Source organism: Carcharhinus amblyrhynchos, chromosome 1 (genome assembly GCF_965287045.1).
Source record: "Carcharhinus amblyrhynchos chromosome 1, sCarAmb.v2.hapA, whole genome shotgun sequence".
NCBI classification, from domain to species: domain Eukaryota; kingdom Metazoa; phylum Chordata; class Chondrichthyes; order Carcharhiniformes; family Carcharhinidae; genus Carcharhinus; species Carcharhinus amblyrhynchos.
The window spans coordinates 23,860,773-23,887,112 of NC_137324.1; the positions used below are offsets into that span (position 1 = coordinate 23,860,773).

Below are 26,340 nucleotides of genomic sequence, written 5' to 3' on the forward strand. Positions count from 1 at the left end.
TCTAGCAAGTTAGTTAGAACATAGAACATAGAACACTACAGCACAAACAGGCCCTTCGGCCCACGAGTCGCGCCGATCACATCAACACCTACCAACCCACAGACCTATCTATAACCCTCAATCTCATTAAACCCCATATACTCATCCAGAAGTCTTTTAAAAGACCCCAGCAAGTTCGCCTCCACCACCACTGACGGCAGCCGATTCCATTCACTCACCACCCTCTGAGTGAAAAACTTACCCCTAACATCACTTCTGAACCTCCCTCCCCGCACCTTAAATCTGTGTCCTCTCGTAGCAACCATTTCAACCTGGGGAAATAGCCTCTGAGAGTCCACCCTATCTATTCCTCTCAACATTTTGTAAACTTCTATCAGGTCGCCTCTCAACCTTCGTCTCTCCAGGGAAAAGAGTCCCAGCTCCCTCAACCTAACTTCATAAGGCATGCCTCCCAGTCCAGGCAACATCCTTGTAAATCTCCTCTGTACCCTCTCAATAGCTTCTATATCCTTCCTATAGTGAGGCGACCAGAACTGCGCACAATACTCTAAATGAGGCCTGACAAGGCCTCATGATTTAGACATGATTTCCCTTGAGAAATCCAAGCTGCCTTTCATTAATTAACCCACATTTTCCCAAATTACTATTAATATTGTCCTGAATTATTCCTTCTAGAAGCTTCATTTGAGAGTGGAAATTACAGAGGTACTGGCCTTAATTTTTCAGTCTTCCTTAAATTCAGGGTGGTGCTGGAGGGAATTGCAGATGTTATACCCTTGCGCTAGAGATAAGCCTTACCAATACTAATAAATCTTAAATGCTTTAGTAATACCAATAAACGGCAGCATGGTAGCACAGTGGTTAGCACTGCTGCTTCACAGCTCCAGCGACCTGGGTTCGATTCCCGGCTTGGGTCACTGTCTGTGTGGAGTTTGCACATTCTCCTCGTGTCTGCGTGGGTTTTCTCTGGGTGCTCCGGTTTCCTCCCACCGTCCAAAGATGTGCGGGTTATGTTGATTGGCCATGCTGAAATTACCCTTAGTGTCCTGAGATGCGTAGGTTAGAGGGATTAGTGGGTAAAATATGTAGGGATATGATGGTAGGGCCTGGGTGGGATTATAGTCGGTGCGGATTCGATGGGCCGAATGGCCTCTTTCTGTACTGTAGGGATTCTATGAAATCCATGAAACCACACTAATAATCATAAACATTTCTTAAAAGTAAAACATAAGTTCTTACCAGCTTCCCACCTATTGCAGTCACTTGAACATTTTAATGGTTTTTTAATTTCCCACCTGCTTAGAGGCTGTCCCTAACTTTAAGGAACAGAAGTATACCAAAAATACTCATCAGAATCACCTCACTGTTTTCCTGTACTGTCAGTAGGCTTTTTTCTCCCCACTGTTTCTCAAACTTGTGGGTGCCCTGGACACTGCTGCTGCCTCAGGTAAGCACAAGGCCCCAGTCCTGGATCTCAACTTATTTCCTTTCCAGCACTTCCGATTCTGGGAATCTGCTACTGTTGTCTTGGGCAAATGCCTTTCCGCAACAGAGTATGAACTGCTTCCTTGTCTGCAGAGTTGTGATGAAGCAGTTGCAGATGGTTCAGAAGCTACCCTGAAGAAATCGTACAACTATGTCCTGGTTCTAAGATGATTGGCCTCCATCAACCACAGCCATCTGTCTTTGTGCTAGCCAAAAAGATAAACTTGCCATTGTCCCAGATGACCATAGGCTGGTGATGATTTAACCTAAGGATCACCACACCTTGGGTGAGGGCAAGATTGATGTGGACTTTTATGAATCGTAGAACCCCTACAATGCAGAAGGAGGCCATTTGGCCTATTAAGCCTGCACCGAGAACAGTCCCGCCCAGGCCCTATCCCTGTAACCCACATATTTACCTTGCTAATCCCCTGATGCTAGGAACAATTTAGCATGGCCAATCAACCTAAACTGCACATCTTTTGGAATAACCTTCGCCAATACGGGAATTGAATCCACATTCAGAGCTTGTCACTCTGTATCATTGACAAGCCAGTATGGGAATTGAACCCACACTGTTGGCATTTCTCTACATCACTAACAAGCTGTCCAAGCAATTAAATGAAACTAACTTTGTGTAGGTATGACACCAACGAATGGATATTTTTCCGCCCCCCATCCCCCATCCCCATTGACTTCAAGTTGATGTTATACTCTGTCAATTGCTGCCTTAATGTCAAGGGAGGTTACTGTTATTTTGCTTACAAAACTAAGCTATTTTTGTCCATGATCATTCCAAGGCTGTAATAAGGCATAAAATCGAGTGGTCCTGGTAGAATGCGTTTCAGTGCATATGGGTGGACTGCTTAGCTATTGTGGGGAGAAGCTTTTCCCAAAAGTGGAGCTTTTTCAAGGAACAAATACTGCGTGTCCTTGATAGGTATGTCCCTGGCAGGCAGTGAGGAAATGGCTGAGTGAGGGAACCATGGTTCACAAAAGAGGTTGAATGTCTTGTCAAGAGGGAAAAGGAAGCATATATAAGGATGAAAAAACAAGGGTCAGTTGGGTTACTTGAGTGTTACAAGGTACCTAGGAATGAGTTTAAAAAAAGGGCTTAGGAGAGCTAGGAGGGGGCATGAGAAGTCCTTGGTGGGTCGGATAAAAGAAAACCCTTAGGCTTTTTACTCGTATGTGAGAAATAAAAGAATGACCAGGTTGAGGTTAGGGCCAGTCAAGGATAGTCGTGGGAACTTGTGCATGGGAGAGAAAAGGGATAGGTGAGACATTGAATGAATACTTTTCTTCAGTGTTCACGAAGGAGAGGGGCCATATTTTTGAGGATGAGTGTGTGATACAGGCTGATAGGATGGAGGAAGTAGATATTTTGAGGGAAGATGTATTAGCAATTTTGAAAAACCTGAGGGTCGATAAGTCCCCTGGGCCAGATGGCATACATCCTAGGATACTTTGGGAGGCAAGGGATGAGACTGCGGAGCCTTTAGCTTTGATCTTTGGGTCTTCACTGTCCATGGAGATTGTGCCAGAAGACTGGAGAGTAGCAAATGTTAATCCTGTCTTCAAGAAAAGAAATAGGAATGACCCTGGTAATTATAGGCCAGTTTGTCTTTCTTCGGTGGTCGGTAAGTTAATGGAAAGGATCCTGAGAGATAGGATTTATGACCATTTGGAAAGACAGTAAAAGGTCTGACAACACCAGGTTTAAGTCCAACCGATTTATTTGATAGTAAACTCACTAACCTTCAAGGTTTCCCTCTTCTTCAGGTGAATGAGGGAAACCTCAAAAGCTAGTGAGTTTACTATCAAATAAATCAGTTGGACTTAAACCTGGTGTTGCCAGACTTTTTACTGTGTTTACCCCAGTCCAACGCCAGCATATCCACATCATTTGGAAAGATGCAGTTTAATCCGGGATAGTCAGCATGGTTTCGTCAGGGGTAAGTCCTGCCTCACAAATTTGAATTCTTTGAGGAGGTAACTAAATGTGTAGACGAAGGTAGAGCAGTTGATGTCATATAAATGGATTTTAGTAAGGCATTTGATAAGGTTTCCCATGGTAGGCTCATGAAGAAGATAAGGAGGTGTGGGATAGAAAGAAATTTGGCTGATTGGATAAGTAACTGGCTATCTCATAGAAGTCCTGTCTGCATCTTTAAGACCTGAATAGCAGGTTAGCTGCAAAGACTTGCATTCAGTATTCTGTAAACTGTGTGTGTCTTTATATGCCTTTCTCTGATCAGAACCTTCCACACACCTGACAAAGGAACACCATTTCGAAAAGCTTGTGGGATTACTATCAAATAAACTGGTTGGACTTAAACCTGGTGTTGTGAGACTTCTTACTGTATCTCATAGAAGACAGAGGGTGGCGGTAGAAGGAAAATTTTCAGCCTGGAGGCCAGTTACCAGCGATGTATCACAGGGGTCAGTGCTGGGTCCTCTGCTATTTGTGATTTTTAATCAATGACTTGGAAGAGGGGGCTGAAAGGTGGGTTAGTAAATTTGCTGATGACACCAAGATTGGTGGAGTAGTGGATGAGGTGGAGGGCTCTTGCAGGCTGCAAAGAGACATTGATAGGATGCAGAGCTGGGCTGAAAAGTGGCAGATGGAGTTTAACCCTGATAAGTGTGAGGTGATTCATTTTGGTAGGACAAACTTCAATGTAGATTTACAGGGTCAACGGCAGAGTTCTGAGGAATGTGGAGAAACAAAGAGATCTTGGGGTTCATTTCCACAGATCCCTGAATGTTGCCACTCAGGTGGATAGAGCCGTGAAGAAGGCTTATAGTGTGTTAGCATTTATTAACAGGGGTTTGAGTTTAAGAGCCGTGGGGTTATACTGCAACTATACCAGACCTTGGTGAGACCACATTTGGAATATTGTGTGCAGTTCTGGTCACCTCAATAAGAAGGATGTGGAAGCGTTGGAGAGAGTGCAGAGAGATTTACCAGGATGCTGCCTGGTTTGGAGGGTAGGTCTTATGAGGAAAGGTTGAGGGAGCTGGGGCTTTTCTCTTTAGAGCGGAGGAGGATGAGAGGTGATTTAATAGAGGTTTATAAGATGATGAGGGAGATAGATAGAGTGGATGTGCAGAGACTATTTCTTTGGTTGGATGTAGCTGTTACTAGGGGGCATAACTATAAGGTTAATGGTGGGAGATATAGGAGGGATGTCCGAGGTAGCTTCTTCACTCCGAGTGGTTGGGGTGTGGATTACACCTTCTGCTGTGATAGTGGAGTCAGACACTTTAGGAACTTTCAATATTCGATATGCACATGGAGCACACCAGAATTATACGGAGTGGGATAGCTTGATCTTGGGTTTAGACATAGCTCGGCACAACATTGAGGGCTGAAGGGCCTGCTCTGTGCTGTGCTGTTCTGTGTTCTAATAAGCATTGCAGTCAAGCCCAGTTGCACTAGACCTCGGCTCTTGCACTCTTTACACGGGGGACAGTGGATAGAGGGAGTAGGAATCCTTAATTTCTACCCTGGGAAAACCCTGCTGTCTTGTTAATGCAGGATGATTATGGCCAATTATAGAAGCCCTACTGTCACCCTGGCTGTGATTAGCTGACTCAGCACACAGTTGGGACTTGCCTAGCTGAGTGGGCCAGTTCCACACTGGATGTCATCTTCATCAGCCATTAATAAAACTGTTTACTGGTTTCAAATAACTCCGCTGATCTAGTAAGAAGTCTCACAACATCAGGTTAAAGTCCAACAGGTTTATTTGGAATCACAAACTTTCAGAGCACTACTCCTAGACTGATACCGGAGATGAGGGGGTTGGACTATGAAGAGAGACTAAATAGACTGGGGCTGTACTCGTTGGAGTTTAGAAGGATGAGGGGGGATCTTATAGAGACGTATAAGATAATGAAAGGCATGGATAGGGTAGAGGTAGAGACATTCTTCCCGCTTAGAAAGGATAGGAGGACTAGAGGATACAGCCTCAAGATAAGTGGGGGGGAGCAGTTTAGAATGGCGTTGAGGAGGAACTTCTTCACTCAAAGGGTGGTGAATCTCTGGAATTCTCTGCCCGTTGAAGTGGTGGAGGCTACCTCGCTAAATATATTTAAGTCACGGGTAGATAGGTTTCTGATAGACAAGGGAATTAAGGGTTATGGAGAGAAAGCGGGAAAGTGGAACTGATCCACTTCAGATCAGCCATGATCTTATTGAATGGCGGGGCAGGCTCGAAGGGCTAGATGGCCTACTCCTGCTCCTATTTCTTATGTTCTTATGTTCCTTCATCAGATGAGTCACTTGAAGGAGCAGCCCTTCGAAAGCTCCTAAGTCCAAATAAACTGTTGGACTTTAACCTGGTCTTGTGAGACTTCTTACTGTGATCACCCCAGTCCAACGCCAGCATCTCCACGTCATGGCTTCCCCGATCTACTCATCTTGTAAAAAATGTTTGTGATTGACACAAAATAATGTGCAAAAATATTATTAAATAAGTTAAGGCTCAGTACTTGGAGTGCCATTTGTTATGATGGTTATTAATCCTTTTCAAGTTGGCATCCTGAATTTACAAGATATATCATCACATGACTGTCTCCACCAGGCATTGAAACAGAAGCAGCCGTTCAGCCCCTCTAGCTGATTCTGCCACTCAGATTATGGTTGATTTGTGCTTCCACTCCATTTGACTTCGTCCACTTTGCTTGATGCCCTTCACAAAAAAAAATTATCATGGCATTCCTACATTTCAGAAGAAGGCTATTCAACCCATCGAGTCTGCAGCAACCACAATTTCGCCCAGTCCCTATCGCCATAATTCCACATCTTTACCCTGCTAATCCCTTGACACTAGGGTCAATTTTAGCATGGCCAATCGACCTAACCCGCACATCTTTGGACTACAGGATTATTGATCCCAGTTTTGAATGTCTTAATTCACCCAGCATCTGCAATGTTTTGGGGAAAATGTTCCAAACTTCCACTGCCCTTTGCTTGAAATGGTGCTCTCTGATCCCACTTCTAAATGTTCTTGAGTGTTGTTCCTCCTCTGGATTCCTCCACCAGAGACAGAGGAGTTTTCTTTGTATCTGACTCAACTCAATCAATCATCTGGTTGTTTGAAAGATACCAGTGAGATGATTTATTGTTTATTGTGCAGTTCTGCTGTTAATAAGTTTTCCCTGATGTGGAGATGCCGGTGTTGGACTGCAGTGGGCACAGTAAGAAGTCTGACAACACCAGGTTAAAATCTAACAGGTTTATTTGGTAGCACAAGCTTTTGGAGTGCTGCCCCTTCATCAGGTGAGTGGAGAGTTGGATTCACAAACAAGGGCACATATAGATTCAGACTCAATTACAAGACAGTGGTTGGAATGTGAAACCTCGTTAAGCTATGCCTAACCTTCTCTCCATGCGCATTGTCTGCACCAGTAAAAACTTTATTACCTGTTAAGGCTCACATTCCAGCCATTATCTTGTAATTTAGTCTGTGTCTATATATGCCCTGTTTAAGAACCCAACTCTTCACTCACCTGATGAAAGGCAGCGCTCCAAAAACTCTTGCTACCAAATAAACCAGTTGGACTTTAACCTGGTGTTGTGAGACGTCTTACTGAGTTTTTCCTGACAAGGATCCCACGAGCCTTGCAACCTTTGCTTCATGGTACATTAGTGGCCCTTTGAGAATTTACTGGAAATACCTGAATCTCTTGGGTTAACTTTCACAGCTGGCATACCTATCGCTTCCAGGCACAGCTGGCAGGTAAGTTAAGTCGAGAAAAATAAACGTAGCAAGAACAATCACCTGGTGCAATTGTCACTGGAAGATCAGGTTACCCATTAAGTATGGCAGGTGAAATTTAACAATTAGTTGAGTTCTTCGATAATGTGACTGAACACATTGACGAAGGAAGTGCCGTGGACGTGGTGTACATGGACTTCAGCAAGGCGTTTGATAAGGTCCCCCATGCAAGACTTCTTGAGAAGGTGAGAGGGCATGGGATCCAAGGGCCTTTGGCCTTGTGGATCAAGAACTGGCTTGCCTGCAGAAGGCAGAGAGTGGTTGTGGATGGGTCTTTTTCTGAATGGAGGTCAGTCACCAGTGGAGTGCCCCAGGGATCTGTTCTAGGACCCTTGCTGTTTGTCATTTTCATAAATGACCTGGATGAGGAAGTGGAAGGATGGGTAAGTAAGTTTGCTGATGACACGAAGGTCGGTGGTGTTGTGGATGGTCTGGAAGGATGGCAAAAGTTGCAGCAGGACATAAATAGGATGCAGGACTGGGCGGAGAAGTGTCAGATGGACTTCAACGCGGATAAATGCGTAGTCGTCCATTTTGGCAGAACCAACGGGGTGAACGAGTACACTATCAAGGGCAGGAGTCTTGGTAGTGTTGAGGAGCAGAAGGATCTTGGGGTCCAGGTCCATAGGACTCTTAAATCGGCCTCGCAGGTGGAAGAGGTGGTCAAGAAGGCGTATGGTGTACTGGCCTTCATAAATCGAGGGATTGAGTTTAGGAGTCGGGAGGTAATGCTGCAACTTTATGTCAGGCCTCATTTGGAGTACTGTGCGCAGTTCTGGTCGCCTCACTATAGGAAAGACGTAGAAGCTATTGAAAGGGTACAGAGGAGATTTACAAGGATGTTGCCTGGACTGGGAGGCATGCCTTATGAAGTTAGGTTGAGGGAACTGGGTCTCTTTTCCCTGGAGAGACGTAGGTTGAGAGGCGACCTGATAGAGGTTTATAAAATGTTGAGAGGAATAGATAGGGTGGATTCTCAGAGGCTATTTCCCCGGGTTGAAATGGTCGCTACGAGAGGACACAGGTTTAAGGTGCGGGGAGGAAAGTACAGAAGTGATGTTAGGGGTAAGTTTTTCACTCAGAGGGTGGTGAGTGAATGGAATCGGCTGCCGTCAGTGGTGGTGGAGGCGAACTCGCTGGGGTCTTTTAAAAGACTTCTGGATGAGTATATAGGGTTTTATGGGATTGGGGGTTATAGATAGGTGTTGATGTGATCGGCACAACTCGTGGGCCGAAGGGCCTGTTTGTGCTGTAGTGTTCTATGTTAATTACTTTGCCCTCGTGTTACGACTTTAAAAAACAACGATAAGTAGCAATGAAACTGCTGGTTTCTAATCACATCTTAGTGACCAGACAATTGTAGTACCAGTGAGGGGAAAGGCTCACACCTAAATAGCGCCGTTCACAATGGTAGCATGTTCCAAACTGTTTTACAGCCACCAAAGTACTTTTCAAGTTGTAATGTAGAAAATGTGGCAGCCAGTTAGTACACAACAAGCTATTTGATGTTGAGGGATACATATTGATCGGGGCACCCATGATAATTCTGCTGTTTTTGAAAATAGCTTCTTTACCTCTACCAAAGAGAACAAGCAGGTTTCACTTTAATATTCCATTTGAAGGATTGCACCTTGAACACATTCAGTATCAGCCTTGATTATGTGGTATTTAACAGTGGATTATTGCCACTCATACAGCTCAAGTTGATAATTAAGTTTCGAGTTAGTACTTGTGTAAAATATTTACAAATATTTTCATTGACTTGTATGGAAAATAACTTGTTTACCTTGGGACATATTTTCCCAATACAAAAGGCCAATTTGAAAAAAAACTTGTACAACAGCACGGTTAAGTGCATTGAAACTTCAACACACTTTGCTACAGATGTTGGTCAGGAATTCCCCTAATCCTACTTCACATTAACTCCCCACAAAGCAGATTCCCAATGGTGAACATTTCTTGGCTCAGTGAACGTTTCTTGGCTCCGTGAACAAAGAATGCGCATAGTGAACTGAGTGAGCTCTTAAGTGCTGAAGCATTTGTGGACATGGTACCCATAGTAAATCAGATTGTCTGGTCAATGGGCTATAGAGTTGTCTGGACCAGGTATCCAATTATTAAGTTCGCCAGTTAACTTAGTTCTGAATACTCATTACCAAGCATGTCATCTCGGAGCCACCTCAAACTCAAAGGGTCACTTCTGACCATCCTTATTTTTTGGCATCCCACCCTGGATGTTTATCCTTGCAGATTGGCCCTTATTCCAGCCTTAGAGCTGTGCCGGAGCTTAAGGGTGTGGTTTGCATTCATTGCAGAGTTCCAGACTTGTGCTAATTCACATAAAACCTTTTAAAACTTTGGTGATAATTTAACAAAGCGGAGATGATTTTGAAGCACTTTGTCTAATATGCAGCAGTGCAGATGAATGCAGTCCATTGATTTACTTCATTCTCCCAATCACCCCCTTGGTTTCATGATGTGCTGCACGGATATTTGATTTGATTTATTATTGTCACATGTATTTATCATACAGTGAAACATATTGTTTCTTGTGCACTGTATAGACAAAGCATAGCATACATAGAGAAGGAAAGGAGAGAGCGCAGAATGTAGAGTTACAGTTATAGCAAGGGGGTAGAGAAAGATCAATTTAATGTGAGGTAAGTCCATTCAAAAGCCTGATGGCAGCAGAGAAGAAGCTGTTCTTGAGTCAGTTGGTACATGACCTCAGACTTTTGTATCTATTTCCTTATGAGAGAAGGTGAAACAGAGAATGTCCAGAGTGCAAGGGGTCCTTGATTATGCTGGGTTAGAATGATCTTGCTGACACGGAAGACAGTTTTTATTTTGTTTCCATTCTGAGGAGTCACACAGTCCATTCCAAACCAGGCTTTTGTTTACTTTTCTGTTGAGAAACTTGAATGTTGATGTGCCACTGTGTTTCGGAAGAGTAGGGAGAAAGCAAGAAGAATCAGAACGAGTGTTTAGGTTTCCATGTTTCTAGAGTAATGAATGAAGGCCAAGGAGCTTGGCACTTTTGGGAAGTGGGAGCAAATGAGTTGGAGTAGGTCATGTTGCGATCATTCAACACAGTGATGGTAGAGAGGAGGAATGATGCGTTTTAGGAAGGAATAGAAGAGGAAAAGTCGGCAGGAAATGATCATACAGATTAAACTTACTTGGTCGACAATCCACATCCGTAAGATGTTATAAATCCACCAAGTTCTGATAGGTAAATGACAGGAAACTGAAGTCACTCACAAAAGGCCTGGGTAAAAATCTCAATGCCACTTATGTTCTGTGTTGATTCCGAGGGCAGAAAAGAGGTTGGAGACATTTCCTTGAACTCCCTCAGTAGCTTCCATTGCTCAGCTTTCAACCCAAAATCAGGAGAGTAACCAAATATAGGATTAGATGAAGAGGACTGGCTGCTTTTCTGAGGCAGCGGGAAGTGTAGACAGAGTCAGTGGATGGGAGGTTGGTTTGTGTGATGGACTGGACTTTGTAGTTCATTGCGGTCTTGGACAGGCCTGGAGCCATACCAAGCTGTGATAAAACAAGAAAGAATATTTTCTATGGTGCATCTGTAACAGTTGATGAAATTCGTAGCGGACATGACAAATTTCCTTAGCCTCCTGAAAAAGTAGAGGTGTTGATAGATTTTCTTAACTATAGCATTGGCTTGGAGGGACTAAGACAGATTGTTGGTGATCTGGACACTTAGAAACTTGAAGCTCTTGACCATTTCCACTTCATCACTGTTAATATAGAAAAGGGCATGCCCTCCATTATGCTTCCTGGAGTCAATGACAATCCCCTTCGTTTTGTTGACATTGAGGGAGAGAATATTGTTGTCACACCAGTTCACCAGATTCTCTCTCTTTCCTGTACTCTGTCTCATCATTGTTTGAGATCCGACCCACTACAGTGGTGTCATCAGCAAACTTGAAAATTGACTTGGAGAGGAATTTGGCCACACAGTCATAAGTGTATAAGGAGTATAGTAAGGAGCTGAGGACTCAGCCTTGCGGCACCATTGTTGAGGATGATCGTAGAGGTGGTGTTGTCGTCTATCCTACTGATTGCAGTCTGTGGGTTAGGAAGTCTATGATCCAGTCGCAGAGGGAAGATATCCAAACAGTCCTGTGGTCCATAGTCCAACACTGCAGTACTGTCCTGCTTTGAACTCAATGCTTGTTCTCACTGATCACATTCAATGTTTTTAATGAGCTGAAATTAATTTTCTTTATCTCTTCTGCAGGCATTCAGGTGGACCCTCGCCATCTGTCTCTTGTGGCAGATTACATGTGTTTTGAAGGATCATACAAACCATTTAATCGAATTGGTATACAGTCAAGCTCCTCGCCCCTTCAGCAGATGACCTTTGAAACCAGCTATAAGTTCTTAAAACAGGCAACCATGCTGGGTAAGAATGATCTTGCTAACACGGAAGACAGTTTGTATTTTGTTTTCATTTTGAGGAGTCACACAGTCTACTCCAAACCAGGCTTTATGTTTGCTTTTCTATTGAGAAACTTGAAATATTGATGTGCCACTGTGGTTCGGAAGAGTAGGGAGAAAGCAAAGAAGAGTCAGAACGAGTGTTTAGGTTTCCATGTTTCTAGAGTAATGAATGAAGGCCAAGGAGCTTGGCAGTTTTGGAAACTGGGAGCAAATGAGTTGGAGTCGGTCATGTTGCAATCATTCAACACAGTGACGGTACAGAGAGGAGGAATGATGTGTTTTAGAAAGGAACAGAGGAGGAAAAGTCGGCAGGAAGTGATCATACAGGTTAAACTAACTTGGTCGACAATCCACATCTGTAAGAAGATGTTATAAATCCACCCGGTTCTGATAGGTAAATGACGGTAAGTCATGTGAGAAACACAGCTCACAGTTAAACAATTTAGTCAAGTCAAGTTCTGAAGGAGCAAGATTTTATTTGACGTTCTTGCAAGACCGGGTGTCTAGCGAAATAGGCACACCTCACATAGATTTGCAGCACATTTTATACCTTTTTTACAAGCATTGTGATGGCTTTGCAATGTGATGTTCTCCCCTAATTGGTGGTCCCAGTCCCATCTATGTGTTGACATTCCCCTATTGGCTCGAGGTGCCCTAAGTTCCTATCACCTCTACTCCCCATCTAACAATGTCTCCTGTTATCACAAGAGTGCATTAGCAAACTCATCCATCTTATCCAATACTGTTACATGTCCAGTTCAGATTGGCAGTAATCAATCCTTTGCCAACTTAATCACTGCTGTCCCAACTATCTCAGTGACCCCTTCCCCCTTTTATGCTTAGTTGTATAAACAACACATCTTGCAGACCATTTGCTTTTTATAACGTGGGCCTCTTACATTCCTGCAGGATGTGGTGTATGCTTCACTGCACATCACATCTCTGATGTTATCTCTACATTACAGGCAGTCTTTTTATTATCCCTAAGTATTGCTGTTAGCAGCATCGAACCTTATGTCCTATGTTTGTGACTAAACTCACAGTTGTTTCCATAAAGTGGGTTATCAATATGCCTAACTATATCCAATCTATTTAACTTTAAGCTATTTCTCTATGCTCTACAAATATATGTGTTAACAACATCTTTACCTATTGCTCACAGTCAGGAAACTGAAGTCACTCACAAAAGGCGTGGGCTAAAAATCTGAGTGCCATCCCAGTTATGTTCCGTGTTGATTCCGAGGGCAGAAAAGAGGTTGGAGACATCTTCTGGAACTCCCTCAGTAGCTTCTATTGCTCAGCTTTCAGCCCAAAATCAGGAGAGTAACCAAATATAGAATTAGATGAAGGACTGGGGAGAAACCAATAAGGACCGTAAACACCAATATGAGATCTTTGTGGTTGAATGGTCTATATCTGTGCTGTGAGATATAATCTAACAACCTTTGTAACCATTTGATGTAACACACATTTCACCAACAAGCTCATTTGTGCCTGGAGCTTTTAGCATCTAGATCTGCAAATAAGATAACTCGATGAGAATAAGCAATGTTTAGCATATACACTTGCACAAAAAAAAAGTTGGTCTTGAAGCAACCTTGATGCAAGAATGTTGGAGTTGTAGCTCTCTGTTAACTGATCTATTGGCCTTTTGATGCTAGTTTATAGATGATGGATCAAACTTTCATAGGATTCAGTTCTCAGCTTCCCAATACACACTGGACTGTAGGAGACATAAAAAGGGTTATGGCATATAAAAACAAGTGGGGAAAATTCTTAAAAATCTAAATAAAATAGAAACCCATATGGATTAAAACTGTATTTAGATAGAATTTTAAACAACCTTCTTACATTTTTCAGAGTGGTTTCAGTTTAAAATAAGAGCAAATTAATTCTTGCATCATGGCCATGAGTGGTATATATTACCTGAGAGGGTGCTGGTAATTTTACTTCTTAAACAAATTTAATTAAAACCTGAGTGGCATCCCTAGACCACTTTATTTAAGAGCCAACCAGATCTGTGTAGGATTGGAGTCACAGACAAGCCAAATCAAGCAAGGACAACAGATTCCCTTCTCTGAGGATGTTTCTGGATCCATTGGATTTTCCCAGCAATCCAATGTTTCGTGGTCACTTTTTACTGATGTCAGTTTTTACTTATTGCCAGCACTCTTTTTAAATTGGAATCTTCAAACTTTTTTTTAATTCATTCATGGGACATGGGTTCAGTTCTCAGTTTTCTATGGTGCTATAGATAGAGTGAATGCAAGCAGGCTTTTTCCACTGAGGCTAGGGGAGAGAAAAAATAACAGGTTAAGGGCGAAAGGAGAAAAGTTTAAAGGGAACATTAGCAGGGGGCTTCACGCAGAGAGTGGTGGGAGTGTGGAATGAGCTGCTGGATAAAGTGGTAAATGCCGGGTCATTCTTAACATTTAAGAAAAACTTGGACAGGCACATGGATGAGAGGGGTGTGGAGGGATATGGTCAGTGGGACTAGGCAAAAAAATGGTTTGGCACAGACAAGAAGGGCCAAAAGGCCTGTTTCTGAGCTGTAATTTTCTATGGTTCTATGGGTGTCACTGGCTGGCCAACATTTATTGTGTATTGTCCTTGTTCAGGAGGCAGTTGAGAATCAACCATATTGCTGTGGTTCTGGAGTCGCATGTAGGCCAGACCTAAGGGCAGCAGATTTCCTTCCCAGAAAGACATTAGTGAACCAGATGGGTTTTTCCAACAGTTGGCAGTGGTTTCATAGTCATCAGTATAGAATCATGGAATCCTACAATGCACAAGGTCCATCAAGTCTGCACTGACCACAATCCCACCCAGCGCCTATCCCCTTGCATTTACCCTAGCTAGTCTCGCTCACATTAAGTGGCAATTTAGCATAACCAATTCATCTATCCCACTCACCTTTGGACTATGGGAGGAAACTGGAGCATTCGGAGGAAACCCAAGCTGGGAATCGAACCCGGGTTCCTGGAGTTGTGAGGCAGTAGTGCTTTCCACCGTGCCGCTCTCTTAATTCCAGATATCTTTTATTGAATTCAGATTCCACCACCTCCCATGACAGGATTTGAAGCTGGGTCCCCAGAGCGTTTGGCTGAGTTTCTGGATTAATAGTCTAGTAATAATAACACTAAGCCATTGTCTTCCCCGACTGCCATAATGGGATTTGAATTTACATTCTCTGGATTCCAAACCTATGAATTATTGATTCGCGAATATAACCACTACACCACCGTATCCTGTTTCACAAACAATGAAATGCTATTATCAAATGCAGTGGCTCTAATGTAGCTAAATGCAATAGGCAGTTCATACACAGCAGAATCTCTCAATTTGCAATGAAATGGATCAGCAGTCTCATTGACCTCTGAGAAATGGAGGCAGTTTCTTGGCTGGAACATTGAATGGACTCTCTGTTCCGCAAGTAGTGACACTGGAGCTTTAATAATAGGAACAGGCAAACATCCATGAAAGGACAGTAGCTGTGGCAGCAAAGTGTTCTCTGAATAATGCAGTGTCAGCCCAGATGATGAGGGTGCTTGAGAGCCTAGCATGAGGCTTGAACCATAAGTTTCTGATCCAGATGCAAGAGTGTCTACAAACTGCTGATATGCAAGAAGGAAAAGTTGGCCCATCAGGTGAAAGGAGAGAAACTTTTTCTACTTTAGTGGTAATATAACTATTTGGCAATAAGACTAAATAAGGTTGACTGGCCCGTTTCAGTTTTGTAATGAAATAAGTTTGGAAAGGGCTGTCTGTGATCCTTAATTTGCAGGAATATTTAAAAGTTTAAAAAGACATTGTGATAATGAGCATCTACGTGTGGAGTTCTTGTGAGGAGGTTCACTTCATGGGAGTTAGCCCAAAGCATTAACAACTTTGTTAATGTGGCATTTGCGATGTGTTACATTATCAGGTGCTGCTTACTTGTCACAAGCCTCTTTGGCCCACAGAGTGTTGTCCACTTCTGTCTTGAACCGCTATAGAATTTGATACTTTACTAACTTGAAGCATACCAGTAGCAGAGATATTGAGCCAGTGTTGCGTTTAGGGGCACTCCAAAGATGCGCTGGGTCCCTCTTGGAAATTCCCAGGTGAAGATTTACCCGGCAGTGGTCCAGAAGGGCTGACTTCCCCTAGACAATTGCACTGAGCTGGGAGCCATCCGACAAAGCGATTTAAATCACTAATTTAAGATGGTTCTGCCAGTTTTATACTCATCTCAGGATGTTGATAATGGGGATTTCCAGAAGGTAAATCCATTGAATGTCAAGGGGGAGATGGTTAGGTTCTCTCTTGTTGGCAAAGGTGATTGCCTGATACTTGGGTGAAGTGAACATTATTTGCCACTCATTAGCCCAAGCCTGGATATTGTGTGGATATGGACTGCTTCAGTATCTGAGGAGTTGTGAATGATGCTGAATATTGTGCAATCATGAGTGAACATCCCCGCATCCACATCATGAAGGGAAGTTCATTGATGAAGTAGCTGAAAGTGATTGTGCTTAGCACACCATCCTGAGCAAAGCCTGCAGTGATGTCCCACGACCAAATGATTGACCTCCAACCAGCACACCCTTCCTTCCTTTGTGCCAGGTATCTCATTCACACCACACACACACACACACACCCACACACACACACACACACACACAACCGCAGAGCTTAAGGCCAAGATTCTCTGCTCCTGTTCACCCTGCCACCGCTGCCAGGGAAAGTGTGCTCTCACTAACCTCTTGCTCCAGACAGATACAGGACATGTTGAGCTTATCGGGAAGGGGCATATTGATACTGACGATTCTACATGCCTTCCTCTTGTAGCCTGTTATGTCTTGCAGACCTTGCCATAGTCAGTGGGAGTCCATGTGGCTCGGCTGGGACTCTAGCTTGTTCTGATACTTCTCTTGGCATCTTTGATGATTCTCTGTAGATCATACCTATATTTCCTGTATAAGTTAGTTTGGTGGGATGGACAGACAAGTGGCAGATGAAATTCATTGCAGAGAAGCATGAGATGATTCATTTTGGAAGGAACGGAGAGAAAATACTGAGCGGCGCGATAGCATTGCTGCTTCACGGCTCCAGGGACCTGGGTTCAATTTCTGGCTTGGGTCACTGTCTAAGTGGAGTTTGCACATTCTCCTCGTGTCTGCGTGGATTTCTTCCGGGTGCTCTGGTTTCCTCCCACAGTCCAAACGTGTGGGTTAGGTTGATTGGCCATGCTTAAAAAAAGTGCTCCTTAGTGTCGTGAGATCCATAGGTTAGAGGGTCAGAGGGATTAGTGGGTAAATATGTAGGGATATGGGAGTAAGGCCTGGGTGGGATTGAGGTCGGTGCAGACTCGATGAGCTGAATGGCCTCTTTCTACACTGTAGGGTTTCTATGATTCTAATATAAAATAAAATGTACAGTTCTGCTATAATTTTATGGGAGATAAGCCTATAAAGGCATTCAACTGACCCATAAGAATTTCCATTTATAAACACGTGTTGCATTTCCTTAGGACATGGCCACGTTACAGTCCAAAGGATTATGTTTCAAGTGAGTCTTCATTGTCATGTAGACAAATACTGCAGCTAATCTGCAAACACGTGATATCTCAAACAACAAACAAACTTTTATTTTATTCATTCGTGGGACATGGGCGTCACTGGCTGGCCAGCATTTATTGCCAATCCCTAGTTGCCCTGCCTTCTTGTGTCGCCACAGGTCATCTGCTGTGGGTTGACTCACATTAGGGAGGGAATTCCAGGATTTTTGACCCAGTGACTGCGAAGGAATAGCGATATATTTCTCTTGCAGATGATGGCATTCCCATGTATCTGCTGCCCTTGTCCTTGTGAATGCTTCCCTTTTTGACCAGGCTTGTAATATCCCTCGCTATCCAGGGTTCCCGATACTTGCCACACTTATTCTTCATCCTCACAGGTACATGTTGTGAATGCCAATCAGTTGACATCTGTAAGACCCACATGATTTACCTTTAAACAACCTCTCCCAGACTCTCCAGATCCTGTCTAATGTTGTTGTTGTTGTCAGCCTTCCCCCAATTTAACATCTTCGAGTCCAAATGGAGTGAAGACATGGGCAGTACCACAATGTCAACATACGCAACATGTCCTTATTCACAAGCATCTTAAAACTTACGGAATTATGATCACTATTTCTGAAATGCTTCCTACTGAAACTTCAATCACCTGGACGGGCTCATTCCTCAATTCCAGATATAATACTAGGTCGGCTCCTTCCCGAGTTGGGCTATTTACATACTGTTTCAAGAAAACCTCCCGGATGCTTCTCACAAACTCTGCCCCGTCCAAGCCCCTAGCAGTAAGTGAATCCCAGTCAATATAGGGAAAGTTAAAATCACCTACCACAACAGCCCTATTGTTTTTTCATCTTTGCTTGGCACCTGTCTCAGTGCTACACTGGGGTGTCAGCCTAGGTTAATTGCTGAAGTTATTAAATTGTGGAAGAGTGCTAGGTGGAATTTGAGGTGTGTTTACGGGCAGAAATCCATTCTTTTGGGACTAATAAGATTCACTAATTTCACCTCTTGTGGTTTGAGATGTTGGCTGAAAGCCTTGGTCTCATTTTGCCTGTCTGCTAGCGCAACCTCAGGAAATTCACGTTGCCACCAACTGGGTTCATAAAGAAAGTAACCTTCGGCCTTAGCTTAACAAGCAGTATGGTGACACAGTGATTTAGCATTGTTGACCTCTCAGCGCCACGGACCTGGGTTCAATTCCTGGATTGGGTCACTGTCTGTGCGGAGTCTGCACATTCTCACCGTGTCTGTGTGGGTTTCCTCCGGGTCCTCCCACAGTCTGAAAGACATGCTGGTTAGGTGCATTGGCTGTGCTAAATTCTCCCTCGGTGTATTGGAATGTGGCCACTAGGGGATTTTCAGTAACTTCATTGCAGTGTTAATGTAAGCTTATTTGTGACACGAATAAATAAACTTAAACGTAACTCTCATCCAAAGTTTGGCACCTCCAACAGTGCGCACTACCTCAGTGTTGGACTGGAATGTCAGCCTAAACTCCTGGATTAGGACTCAACCCACAACCTTCTGACATGATAGAATTCTGCAACTTTATCTATTGTTTGTCTTCATTAGCTCTATCGCTGTCTGAGTGTGTCTCCATTTGTCAAATGTTCTCTGCATTACATTGTAGCACTTCAAAAAAGTACCTAATCGGCTTTAAAATGTTTTGGGACATTCTCAGGATATTTTCCCGCCTATTTTTTGGGCGAACTTGGTGCTTCAAAGTGTCCGCTGGGGGGATTCACGCCATTAGTGGGAGGACTAATCTCACTTGAGAGGGTGGCATCAGCGCACTGAGCGGGCCATTTCCACTGCCCCCCCCTCCCCCCATCACACTTGCTGGTCCTGCCCACTTGGCACTGCTCTCACCCATGCCCCTGATCTCCCGAGGGCGGTTCAATGGCCTCTGCACCCACCAGCGAGATCATTACATCTGGTTGCTGTTGTTGGGGACCAGCCTTAATCCCTGCTGGTCGGAAGCTCCCCTGGCAACATCAGAAACATTGGCGAGCCCAGATTTTTCTACTCTGGGTTCGATAATGTGATGAAAATGTCTATTTCAATTTTGTAATCTGCCTCATGCTGTTCACTGGCACGAGGCTGATTACACCATTAAAAAATGTCCTGGGAAAGTCGCGATCGGTTGGATGCCAGTCATAATTCCCGTTGCAGCCTCCCGCTTTTGCTTCCTGGCCTGCGGCGCTACTCGAGCAGCACAGTGGGCTGGGAAAATCACACCCAACTTCGCTTTGATTTCTATCTGATCATTATCTCATTATTGTTTGTAAATTGTCCATCATGTTTCCTAGACAACTTGTAATCCATACTGTCACATTCACTTGTCAACAACCCTACTATTTGGCAATCCATCAAATAACTTTTGAAAGCAAATATATTCCATTGCTTTTATCATAGAATCACTACAGTGCAGATGAAGGTCATTTGGGCTATTGAGTCTGCACCAACTCAGACAGAGCACCTTATCCGGGCCTTCTCCGTAACCCCACGTATTTGCCCTGCCAATCCCCCCAACCTACGGGTCTTGGAACACTAAGGGATAATTTCCCATGGCCAATCCACCTAACCCACATATCTTTGGACTGAGGGAGGAAACCCACACAGACACAGAGGGGGTGGATGTGCAGTCTCCACATAGTCACCCTGGAATTAGAACATAGAACACTACAGCACAAACAGGCACTTCGGCCCACAAGTTGCGCCGATCACATCTATACCTACCAAGCCACAGAACTATCTGTAACTCCCAATCCCATTAGATCCCATGTACTCATCCAGAAGTCTTTTAAAAGACCCCAACGAGTTCGCCTCTACCACCACAGACGACAGCCGACTCCACTCACTTACCACCCTCTGAGTGAAAAACTTACCCCTAACATCTCCTCTGTACTTGCTTCCCAGCACCTTAAACCTGTGTCGTCTCGTAGCGACCATTTCAGCCCTGGGAAATAGCCCCCGAGAATCCACCCTATCTATTCCTCTCAACGTTTTGTAAACCTCTATCAGGTTGCCTCTCAACCTTCGTCTCTCCAGGGAGAAGAGACCTAGCTCCCTCAACCTATCTTCATAAGGCATGCCTCCCAATCCAGGCAACATCCTTGTAAATCTTCTCTGCACCCTCTCAACAGCTTCCACATCCTTCCTGTAGTGAGGCGACCAGAACTGCTCACAGTACTCCAAGTGGGGTCTGACAAGGGTCTTATAAAGTTGCAGCATTACCTCCCGACTCCTAAACTCAATCCCTCGATTAACTTCGGTTCAAAGGAATTGAACCCAAATCCCTGGTTCCATGAGGCAGCAGTGCTGTACCACCCCTCCATGCACCCTTATTACAGGTAGAGTATCTCATACATGATAACCTCGCAACGGAGTCTTTGCTGGATTTAGGAATTTGCTGGTTCTCTGAAAGAAGTCTGAATGCATTAATTCAGTGAATAGGGGAAAGGAAAATCAAATAAGACTTTCTTGCCCCTGCCCCCCAGACTTCCCTACAGTACTTAGCATTGCCACCACACCGATGCAGCAACTCTCCAAGTTGGTCAGGTGGGTCAATATTTGCTGAACCATTTGGAGCATGGGAAGGAAATGTCCTCTTTTCAGACACCACTGGTTTTCAGATAGGTACTCTATCTGTATTTCTACACAGTTGGTTCAAAGACAGAATTAATCACTTGCTGAAAGACTTATTTTGGAACATCAGTCACGGCTGTGGGAAATTGGATCTGCCCAATGGGCAAAATCTAGTGTTTCCATGTGTTTTCTTCAGTTGCTCATAGTGACCAACTGGATCAAACCTGTTGGCATCTATCCCTGTTACTGTTGCATCTGGCCACACCCTTTTATGTCTTTTCAAAATAAAAAGTAAGTCTCAAGACAGGATGTTTGCAGCAGTGCACATTCCAGCATTTCATGCACCCTTGCACACTCCCTTTCAGCTTTATAGTTTACCAAAACTTTCCGTCTGTCATAGTGAAACAACAGCTATTATCTAGTGATTTACCTCACATTGGCACTTAAAATTGATGGGCCTCTGGATTATGGGCTTTGCTAACATCATGCCTCAGATGGAGGAATGTACTTCGGTACAGAATTGTAACTGTGCTTTCTGCAACCCAGTGCTTATGGGGTTGTGTGATGGGCAAGTGTTGAGCAGGTTGGGCCAATACTGATTGGAGTTTGGAAGAATGGGAGGTGATCTTATTGAAAGATATGAGACTCTGAGGAGGTTTGACAGGGTGGATGCTGAGAGGATGTTTTTCTCCCATCTGGGGGAATCAAGAACTAGAGAGGGGTCATTTCTGAATAAGAGATCTCCCGTTTAAAACTTAGATGAGGAAGATTTTTTTTTCCTCAAATAGCCAAATCTACGGAAGCCTCTAGCCATGAGAGTGGTGGAGGCTGGGTTGCTGAATATATTCAGGGCTGAGTTAAACAAATTGTTTATCTACAAGGAAGCCGAGAGTTTATTTTATTAAAGTTTATTTATTTATTAGTCACAAGTAGGCTTACATTAACATGACAATTAGGTTACTGTGAAAATCCACTAGTGGCAGCACTCCACTGCCTGTTTGGGTATACTGAGGGAGAATTTAGCATGGCCAATCCACCTAACCAGCACATCTTTCAGACTGTGGGAGGAAACCAGAGCACCTGGAGGAATGCCAGGCAAACACGGGGAGAATGTGCAAACTCCACACAGTGACTCAAGCCAGGAATCAAACCTGGGTCCCTGGCACTGTGATAAGTGTTTCAGCAAGTGATTAATTCTGTCTATGAACCAACTATGTGGAAATAATCTTCTAGAATGGGGGAGCAGGCTCAAGGGAGGAAATGGGCTATTCCCGCTCCTGTGTCTTATGCGATACCTAGTTTCTGTGTTTATTCCCTTATTTTCCTGTTACGTCACATTGTGTCACCCTAGCTTACTAGTTAATCCATCTCCAACAGTGTGCCTTCATCCCCCGCATGTCACATTATTACTCATGTTCCTATGTTTTACTATTGATTTTTCCACTGGTGGTTGCCCCTCTTTAGCTGCAAATGGGACCATTCTGCACATCGTTAGCATTGCCTTTGTGTTAAAGTCAAGACTTGCTGCCACTTATGCTTTATCTAACTACTAAATTCTTACCTCCCTTAATCTTACCTTCCTATTGTGCTTTACAGGATTTCAAGCTTGAGCTTGGTCATTCAATTACGATTAGGTTTTCCTCAACTCTTGGTTAGGATACCAGGCTGCTACATATACCACAATGTCTAGTTCTGCCAATACATTTATTTATTTGTTCAGACATTATAAATATTGCAGATTTACCAAGCATAAATCCATGTACTGTAATAATTTAGTGTATCTGTACTTTGCAGGCGTCAGCCTTGCATGATCTATGGTTGTTTGGCTGCAAAGCTTAAAAAAAAACAAAACCCCATTCTGTCACCAGTGATGTCTGGGTGTGTACTTTTCAAAAATGTTTATTTATTAATGTCACAAGTAGCCTTACATTAACACTGCGGTGAATTTACTGTGAAAATCCACTATTCGCCACACTCCAGCGCCTGTTTGGGTGCACTGAGGGAGAATTTAGCATGGCCAATGCACCTAACCAGCACATCTTTCGGACTGTGGGAGGAAACCAGAGCACCCAGAGGAAACCGACGCAGATGCAGGGAGAACGGTCTACACAGACTGTAATCCAAGCCAGGAATTGAACCCGGGTCCCTGGCAGTGTGAGGCAGCAGTGTTAAACACTATGCTGTCATGCTGCAATAACCATTGGGAATGGGAATCATGAATGGTTTTTGTTTATCCGACTCTCTCTAGCTCAGTTCAGTTGAAGTCACTTGATAAATTCGTACCATTGCAACTGCTGAGATTAGCCATTTATAGGCCAGGACGGCTAAACCTGTAGCACAGGATGTCACCAATTTGCAAAGCGTAGGCAGGAAGATAACACTTGGGTTTTTTAAAGCTCCTTGTGTTGCACTGCATCCACTACAAGGCCTCACAGTGCCAAGGATCCGGGTTCAATTCCAGCCTCGGGTGACTGTGGAGTTTGCACTTCTTCCCCGTATCTGTGTGGATTTCCTCTGGGTGCTTCAGTTTCCTCCCACAGTCCAAAGATGTGCGGATTAGGTGGATTGACCGTGCCCTCACAATGGGGATGAGCAGGATAAATACATGGGATTACAGGGACAGGGCCTGGGTAGGATACTCTGTCGAAGAGTCAGTGGAGACTTGATGGGCCAAATGACCTCTGTGTGCACTGTAAGATTCTATGATTGATTCTACTTGGCATTTCTAATTTTGGAATTTTCCAAATTATGAAATAACATTAGAATACCTAACCACAAGTGTACGAACCAGATATAAAAACCTGAGACACGAAACAAGCCAAAAACAGGGTTAAGACAGAAAAGCTTCCTTTTTCAAATCCATTTATTTGAAAATATAGGCTGGTACACTAATGCACAAGAATCCAGAATAAAACTGTGCTGTGTCAACATTGAGCAAGCAATGCATTCCATCGTGAATGCCCTTTAAAGTTTTCAAATCCCACTGTGTTCATAGTATTATGATCTCAATAGGGACGAGTAACGTTTCCAATTGTTTTTTAGAATCCAAAAAGCCAGGTATTTTCTAAAAGATTAAAGCCACAAGGTTCACGGTTTAAACAAAACAGTTTTATGAGAGAAAATGAAAAGTACATGAACAATGATAGGTGCACTTCATCTTAAATAGTCAGTTACATGTTTAGTTAAGTAGTCAGTTGTGGTCGGCACAGTGGTTAGCACTGCTGCTTCACAGTGCTGGGGATCCGGTTCGATTCCCGGCCTGGGTCACTGTCTGTGTGGAGTTTGCATGTTCTCCCCATGTCTGCGTGGGTTTCCTCCGGGTGCTCTGGTTTCTTCCACAATCTGAAATCCGTGCTTGTTAGGTGCATTGACCCGAACAAGTGCCAGAGTGTGGCGACTAGGAGAATTTCACAGCAACTTCATTGCAGTTGTCCAGCTTTGACAAGCGGGGGGAGGGGGGTCGCCTGGACTCAAAGCATCAACTCTTTTCTCTCCATACAGATGCTGCCAAACCTGCTGAGATTTTCCAGCATTTTCTCTTTTGGTTGCAGTGTTAATGTAAGCTTTACTTGTGACTAATAAATAAACTTTACTTTTATTGTACGTTAAAGATAGTAAAAACAGTTATTTTTATTCCAAAACTAGCGTCTTCATTCCACTTCCATTCTACACTCATTAGATGCACACAATAAAACTCTCAAGTTGGGTACTTGTTGTTAACATTACATACATGGGCTGAGATTTCTTGGACCTTCCGTTTACTTCCAGCAGGGGTTGTCCTTCAGATCTCCAAATGCTCTTAAGGTGACAAATTCACTGCTCAACAAAGGCATCTTTAGTGTCTTAAGTGTAGCTACTTCAGGTCAGAGCCCTCCTGGTTCTAATAATCTTTAATATTTACTCTAAAACTCTCACTGTCTCTGCCTCTCTCTCCCCCTCCCCTCAGAAGTCCTTCTATTAATAAAATTTCACTGCAGCTTCTTCTAAACTGTCAAAACCAAACTGCTTGAACATAGAGTCACCCCTACCCCCCACATGCGCACGCACACACACAGATGGATTTTGTTCTTTAAAAAGTGATTTGCGAATAATATCACAGGATTTGAGTGATCATATCTCAGGCAATTCATGAATATCTGTAGTGCTCTCAGCATTTATTCTTTCAGTATTGATTGCTTAATTCTGATTCTTTTTCCTTTAGGTGCCCACGATGAATTGAAGTCTCCATCAGCCTGTCTGGTGGTGGGGAAAGTTGTCCGTGGTGGCACCGGCCTTTTTGATCTGAAGCAACCTCTTAAATGATTGCCCTTTTCCCATTTCCTGTCTGATAAAAGGGTGCAATCGGAAGTGAACAAAAGTAGGATATTATGTTGTGTATATTTTTATATACTCTGTAAGATACAGAATCCAAAGAGACAAATATAAGAGGTGAAGAGTCTGAACTTCAGACCTCTCTACAGCAGGATGTGATGAACCAATAAATACAACTCGATGTTGCTTTGAGCTACTTGCTAATTGAGGTACAAAAGAGGAGCCAGACATCCATAAGCAAGAAGAAATAATGGATCACGGTTCAATGGAAGTTAAAACTGACCGATGGAATCTGATATGAGCAAAGCAGAGGAATTTTACACGTGGTATCACTGATTGACAACATTTACCGTCCTGTTGGGTGATGCGGCCGAAACATCATTACTGTTCAAAGGAACATCGAGTTAAATTTCACGAGCCATCAAAGACAATAAAAAATGTTTGATTAAACCATTGATGCGGTGAGAATTTTGTTGCAGAGCCATCTTCATGTTTATAGAGTTTAATACAAGTTTTTAAAATATTCTTTACTGTATTTGATGGATTTTTAATAGGATTTTATTAAAACTATAAATGAAGGCTGCACAGCCAAATGCAGTAAGTTCAGTAATTGTACTCCCCACTTATTCACTAATGAGGTTCTGAAACATGAACCAAGTCTTGAAATAAATACTGAGATCTGAATTTTTGTGAAAGTTAGGATTTGCATTCCCACCGATGCCAGCAATACCGATGCCGTTTTATGCTCTACCAAGTGTTGATTGGCATAAGGTGGGATTTCTGCTCCTCACTTGGGTGGAAGACCCAGTTTGAAGAGCTACCAGCCAATCCGATTGACTAGAAGCTCTCCAGTCCATCTGGGCACAAAGATGCAATGGCCAAAGGAAGCCTGGTACTAAATCCTGGGCACTGGAGGACAAGGTAAGTAGCAAGAGTCCCTGGGCAGGGAAGGAGGACACACCTAGGGGATTGTAAGTGGGCTGTGACGATTGGGGTCTCATGGACAGGCTGGGGGAGTGGGGCGTGTTGGTTTGAAGATCATTAGGCCTTAGTCTTAGGGGAAGGGTACTCGTAGTCAGAAAGGGGCTTCTGATAGACCACCCTTCACCCTCCCCAACTAACTGTTTTTCCCTAACCCCGAGCTATCAT

The 26,340-nt window shown here is 43.6% G+C and overlaps 1 protein-coding gene across 1 annotated transcript in view; it reads left to right on the forward strand.

The window, feature by feature from the left end:
- The window catches only part of polr1a (RNA polymerase I subunit A), a 152,266-nt gene extending 126,474 nt beyond the window's left edge, over positions 1 to 25,792 (forward strand). Inside the window, exons 33-34 of the mRNA XM_080198507.1 lie at positions 11,533 to 11,697; positions 25,082 to 25,792. Of these exons, the coding sequence (XP_080054633.1) occupies positions 11,533 to 11,697; positions 25,082 to 25,182 (266 nt within the window). The 3' untranslated portion in view covers positions 25,183 to 25,792. The remainder of the gene's footprint in view (positions 1 to 11,532; positions 11,698 to 25,081) is intronic.
- The last annotated feature ends 548 nt before the right edge of the window (positions 25,793 to 26,340 follow it).